This window comes from Canis lupus, chromosome 27 (genome assembly GCF_011100685.1).
Source record: "Canis lupus familiaris isolate Mischka breed German Shepherd chromosome 27, alternate assembly UU_Cfam_GSD_1.0, whole genome shotgun sequence".
Taxonomy (NCBI): Eukaryota; Metazoa; Chordata; class Mammalia; order Carnivora; family Canidae; genus Canis; species Canis lupus.
The window spans coordinates 25,922,527-25,928,526 of NC_049248.1; the positions used below are offsets into that span (position 1 = coordinate 25,922,527).

General features: G+C 43.0%; 1 protein-coding gene across 1 annotated transcript in view; it reads right to left on the minus strand.

The window, feature by feature from the left end:
• TM7SF3 (transmembrane 7 superfamily member 3) overlaps positions 1 to 993 on the minus strand; it is a 37,757-nt gene extending 36,764 nt beyond the window's left edge. The window contains 1 exon segment of the mRNA XM_038577124.1: positions 838 to 993. Within this exon segment, the coding sequence (XP_038433052.1) occupies positions 838 to 928 (91 nt within the window). The 5' untranslated portion in view covers positions 929 to 993.
• Positions 994 to 6,000: the final 5,007 nt, after the last annotated feature.

Genomic DNA, 6,000 nt, shown 5'->3' on the forward strand with positions numbered 1-6,000 from the left:
CGAACGTGATTAACCTCATGGAAAAGCACATGATTATCATCAGCCTAGCACAATTATTGCTTCTTTACGGTTTATATTAACAAATCACGAGCTATTAGTAAAACGCATTCACCGAGCACATGACCTATACTATCCAAAGTCCCATTCTGGGTTCACTTTTCCTTTCAAACTCCGTAGAGCATTTAACCAATTTGAAAAGCATCTAGATTCTGGAGCGTAAAGAACCGCAGCAGTTTGGAGGAACATTATTAATAAAGTCCTTAGTTCTGCACCGAGCCTCACTGTTGAGTCTCAGATATACCAGTTGAGAGCAAAAGGGTGTTTTATTTTTTTTTAAGATTTTATTCATTTATTCATGAGAGACACAGAGCGAGAGAGAGAGAGAGAGAGAGGCAGAGACACAGGCAGAGGGAGAAGCAGGCTCCATGCAGGGAGCCCGATGTGGGACTCGATCCTGGGACTCCAGGATCACAACCTGGGCCGAAGGCGGTGCTAAACCGCTGAGCCAACCGGGCTGCCCCAAAAAGGGTGTTTTAATGCGTTAAATTCAACCTACAAACACATGACTGGTACCTAAGAGAGATTAAAAACGTGCCTGCACAGGAGAGAGAGAGTTCCTTAACCCTTCCCAACTCCTCAGCCTAAATTAGGAGGCTGATGGAGAGGCCTCCTGAGCAATGAGAGTTTCCTTCAGCAGGAAAGGACCTTGATCCAGTCCCGCCGGATCCGAACTCACCACCTGCCCTGCGCGACGCACGGCTCGCGAGGGGGCCCGTGACCTCGCCAGGAACGCAAGCCTCACGTGAGGCTGCAGAGGCGCGGCGTCCCTAACCTTACCCTCGCTGGCATTCCCGACGGTCTCGGCGCCACCGGCCACGCCGGGCTCGGACGCCAGCACCGCCAGCACCAGCAGCCGAAGGAGCCCCATGGCAGCCGGCGCCCGGCCCCGCAGCCTCGCCCGCGCTAGCCCGGGGCGCTCGCGCCGGCTCCCATCCCTGGCCAGGCGCACCCGCCGCACACCTGCCCGCCCCGCAGCGCCCGCCCAGGGGCTTCCTGTTCCGGCCCAAACCCCGCAGCCCCGCTCCGCGCCTCTCCCCGCCCCCTTACGTCACCGCCGCGGGTCCCCCCCCCCCCCCCCCGCCCGCGCCACCGGGGAGCACCCGGGAGCGGCTCCAGCCCGCGCGCGCCTCCTCCCGGCGCCCCCGCGGGCTCGCTGAGCGCCGCGCCGCCCGGAGTCTTCGCGGGCCCGCGCGCGTCGGTGGGGGGACGGGGCGGGGGACCCCAGGAAGTTCTGTGATGTAACCTCCACTTCTCACTTTTGTACCTTTACCACTTACGAAAACCGCCGTTAGAATAAAAAAATAATCTTCTGTTGCGGCCTAACGTCTGCGCGCTCCTGTGGCCGCGTTTAACTGCCCTCTGCGAAGAGGAAGACTGCGAATCCTGACCTCGAAACACCCACAAATGCGGGGGACGGGGGGTGGGGTGGGGTGGGGTGGGGGGGTGGATTTTAGTTCTATAGTGATGAGCTCCCCATATAAAGATATAGTTTCATTTTCTCCTAGCAAATATCCTCGAAGCCTCAAGACCTTAACCCAACTTCCTCTCTCAAATTTTACACCTGAGGGCTGTTTAAAGGACAGTAGTCCGCGTGGCGGGTGACTTGTGGGCCAATTGTGGGATTCGAGATACAGACTCAGTTATTTAGGGGAAGAGTCCTCTGTTTTCTTCTCCCTCCTCTTTTAACTTTTCATTTGGATATTTTAATGAGCAACTATCTTGAAAAATACAAATTCAGTTATTCCACTACTAAACTAACACCCTATAGCAATCACCTTTATTTATTTATTTATTTATTTATTTATTTATTTATTTATTTTTAGCAATCATCATAATTTAAACAGGCACGACTCTCTTCCTGTTTTCCCGCCACCTGATCCAAAGGTTCACAGCTCTGGTACCACTGTCCATCCCACTGGTGTTTGTTCACTGTCCCACACGTCCTCGTTCCTAGAATTTTCAATAGATGAAATCCCAGAATGATAAGAGCGATTACAATAAAGGTAGCATTTGAATCAATGGATGCACTTAATAAACTGATAACTGATTAACTGCACCCCATGGGGGATGCAGGATTAGAACTTTATCTCACCCCAGCAAAATGAAATCCCAAAGTATTCATTAAAAGCATAAGAGAGTTGGAGGAATGCATGCTTATTTGAAGATTTATTTGTTTGAGAGAGAGAGAAAGAGAGAGCAAGTACGAGCAGGGGGAGGGGCAGAAGGAGAGGGAAAAACCGAGCTCAGCTAGGGGTCAGAGGCAGGGCTAATCCCGAAACACCAAGATTAGGACCTGGGCCAAAGTCAGATGCTTAACCAACTGAACCACCCAGACACCCTGAAATATATTCCTTTCACAAAAAACAAACTTGATCTCAGAATGGAAGGAATTTCTTTTAAAAAGAGTTTATTTAAGCAAAAATCTATTTGAATCTGGAAGCACCAAGCAGGAAGTGGTTAGAAGAATTCAAGAGAGGAACTTTCTAAGCAAAAAAAAAAAACAAAACAAAACAAAACAAAACAAAACAAAGGAGGAAATAATAAAGGATGATATTGATAGATTTGGCTACTTAAAATTTTAAATTGTATGAAAGTCGAAAAATACCAACAAATACCAACAACAATGTGAAAAGTCAAGGGGCACCGTTGGGCAACTGTTGGTTTGGGCTACAGTCATAATCTCAGGGTAGTGAGATCCACTTGTCTCGGGCTTGCACTCAGGAGCCAGCTTGAGATTCTCTCTCCCTCTCCCTCTGCCCCTCCTGCTCCTACTCCTGCTCTTTCTCTCTAAAATAAATAAGAAGAAAGAAAGAAAAGAAAGAAAGAAATCAAGTTAATGACTGAAAAAATAATAATAATAAGAGGAGAAGAAAACCAAATGGCCAATAAACAAATGAAAATCTTCCAAACTCACTAGTAACAAAAACAACAAAAATCAAATTAAGACACTAGGGGTGCCTGGGTGACTCAGTCTATTAAGCTTTTAACCTCTTGATTTCAGCTCAGGTCATGATTTCGGACCTCACGTGGGGCTCTGCACTCAGCATGGAGTCTCTTAAGATTTTCTCTCCCTTGCCCTCTGTCCCTACCCCCACTTGCACATGTTCTCTCTCTCTCTCAAAATAAGTCTTTAAAAATCTTTAAATAAAAAAAATTAAGACCTAAGTTGTAAACATTTTAGAAGAATATCCAGTGTGGATGCAAGAGCTGAGAAGTAGACATTCTAAGATAGGACCAGTGGGAGTATAAGTTAACACACTTTTTAAAGCATAATCTGCATAAAATTTTTTAAAAATATCCATACCTTTGGTGTGATAATTCCACTTTGAGATTTAAGTATGTATATATGTACAAATATTAGATATCTGTACAAAATTAGTACATAAAACTATCAAGGTATTAAAGATTTTATTTATTTGAGAGAGAGAGGACAAGGGTGTGAGGGGCAGAGGGGAAGGGACAAGCCAACTTTGCCCTGAGCAAAGAGTCCCATGTGGGGCCCAACCCCACAACCATGAGATCATAACCTGAGTCAACATCAAAGGTAGGACACTTAACTGACTGACCCACATAGGTACCCCTTAATCAAGCTTTAGAGAAAGAAAAAAAAAAAAAAACTAATCTAAGTGTCCAACAATAAGGAATTGATTAAATAACCCATAATGCATCTATGTAAGAGAATACTGTGTAGCCCTTCAAAAATCATGTTTTTAGAAGGCAACTGTGAAGTGTTTATGAAAATGCAAGTTACAAAGCAGTAAATATATGTAGTATGATCTTTATTTTGTTTTCGTTTTATTCATGTTTATAAACATACAAGAGTTGACAAAAATAAAAATGTTTAAATAGTTATCTCTAGGTGATTGGATTAAGAATGATTTTTTTTTTTTTAAAGCAGGCTGCATGCCCAGCATGCAGCCCAATGTGGGACTTGAACTCACAACCCTGACATCAAGATCTGAGCTGAGGTCAAGAGTCAGACATTTGACTGAGCCAGCCAAATGCCCCAAGCATGATTCTCTTTCCACATTTCTGCACTTTGGAAAAATTCAACATTGAATATGAATTGCTTTTGAATTAAACATTAATTTTTAAAAGATATGTATAATTTTAAAGATTTTCTTATAAAAGCATTCAGGATAGCAGTCTACCTTCCTGACTATGACACAATGGTTTTCATGATGTAGCCTCTGTCCATCTCTCCAGGTTCATGCTGCAACTAAACAATTTCTCTGTGCTGGCTACACTGAATTAATTCCAGTTTCCTGAACTCACCCCATTGTCTATCCCCCCCGCCCCCCCCATATCTTTGAATTGCAGTTCCCTTTGCCTTTGGAGGACAACTGATGACAGATATGTCAGCAATCAGAAGAGGACTTTAGTACCTTGACTTTGAAATGAAATACTGTGACAGCTTGGGAAGAATATTGGCTGAGGTTCCTTGTTCATGTCCCAGTTCCACTGGAAACCTGTGAAGCAAATGGGCTCAGCAGCTTTGCAGATGAGTTTGTCATTCCTGGGAATTGAAATGCAAAAACTGAGAAGATTCCTAAATCCAAGATATAGATAACTAGAGCCTTAACATTTGCTTAAAATTTTGAAAAGGAAGGAAGGAAGGTAAGCAACCTATCCTAGACTTTTTTATGAAACACAAGATCTTGAATAGAGATGGGAACAGGACTCCAAGGGAAAGGCAGTGATACAGGAGAGCTAGGTAATCTTGAATGGCTCCCGCAGACAACAGAGAATGAGTAAAGCGACAGTTTATTAAGCAAAGATACAGAGAAAACTCTCAGGAGTGAGAGGGGTCCTGACAGGGCTGCCACTGAAGGCTTTTTGGCTGGCCTTTTATTGAAAATCTGACCAGGGAGCCCTTGGCCTTGAGATTTCTCTGTGTTTTCCTGAGTGATGGACATATGGCTGTTTTGGGGTCTGGTAAGTTTCTGTGATTGCTTTATAACTATCAAAGGGGGATACTCCCTAATATTTTGAATCTAGGGAGCCAGGTTTATTTTTTATTTATTTATTTTTCTGTTTTTGCTGCTTTATCTCTTGTTTCCTTGGGTTTTATGGGAGTCTGACCCTAGGCCTTTCCCTTATCTTTCCCTGCATAGCCTCATCTGTCCCTAACTCAGCAGCCCTTTGTGAAACTTGACTATTTATCTTATCTCACTCTAATCTCACCTTCCCTCTGTATTTTTTTTAACTCTTTTGTTCCTGTGGGTTACATTATTTTGATGATACTTACTAAATTAAATACAATAAATGTTTACTTTGTAACTATTATATGGAAATCATTCTGCTAGGAAATGTATTCATTCGGTCCCCAAATATGCACTCATCCGGCTTCTATGTGCCAGGCTAAATGCTGGGTGCTAGGTAATGGAAACACAGAGATAATTTTAATGATTCCTGACCACAAGCAGCCCATGATAGTGAGTGAATTAGTCATATATGAATAATTACATCTCAATATGCTAAGTGCAATAACAGAAGTATAAGGAACAATTGTGGTGAACATTGGGAGCAATGAACTTATTATAGGGTTTCAGGAAGGAATTGTATTAAAAAAAGAAATGTTTAAAATGAGGTGAGTGGATAGTCAACAAAGGAACAAAGAGAGTCTGGTATAGCAAATGCTTATTTATGGTATTTTAGCCCAGTGCTTGGAATGTTTTAGATCTTTAATAAATTGTGACTGAGTAGGTAATAAAGGTAGTTAAGAGTCTAGAATGCTAAGAATTGTTAATGATTTTTTTCCTGGAAAAAAAAAAAGTCACTACAGATCTAAAAAAAAACAAAATACCCCAAGATGGGCTATGAGTTGATAAGTGAAGCTGGGTGATGAATACATGAGTGTCCACCTTATTATTCTATCTTTTTAAAAATTTTATTTATTTATGAGAGAGAGAGAGAGAGACATAGGCAGAGGGAGAAGCA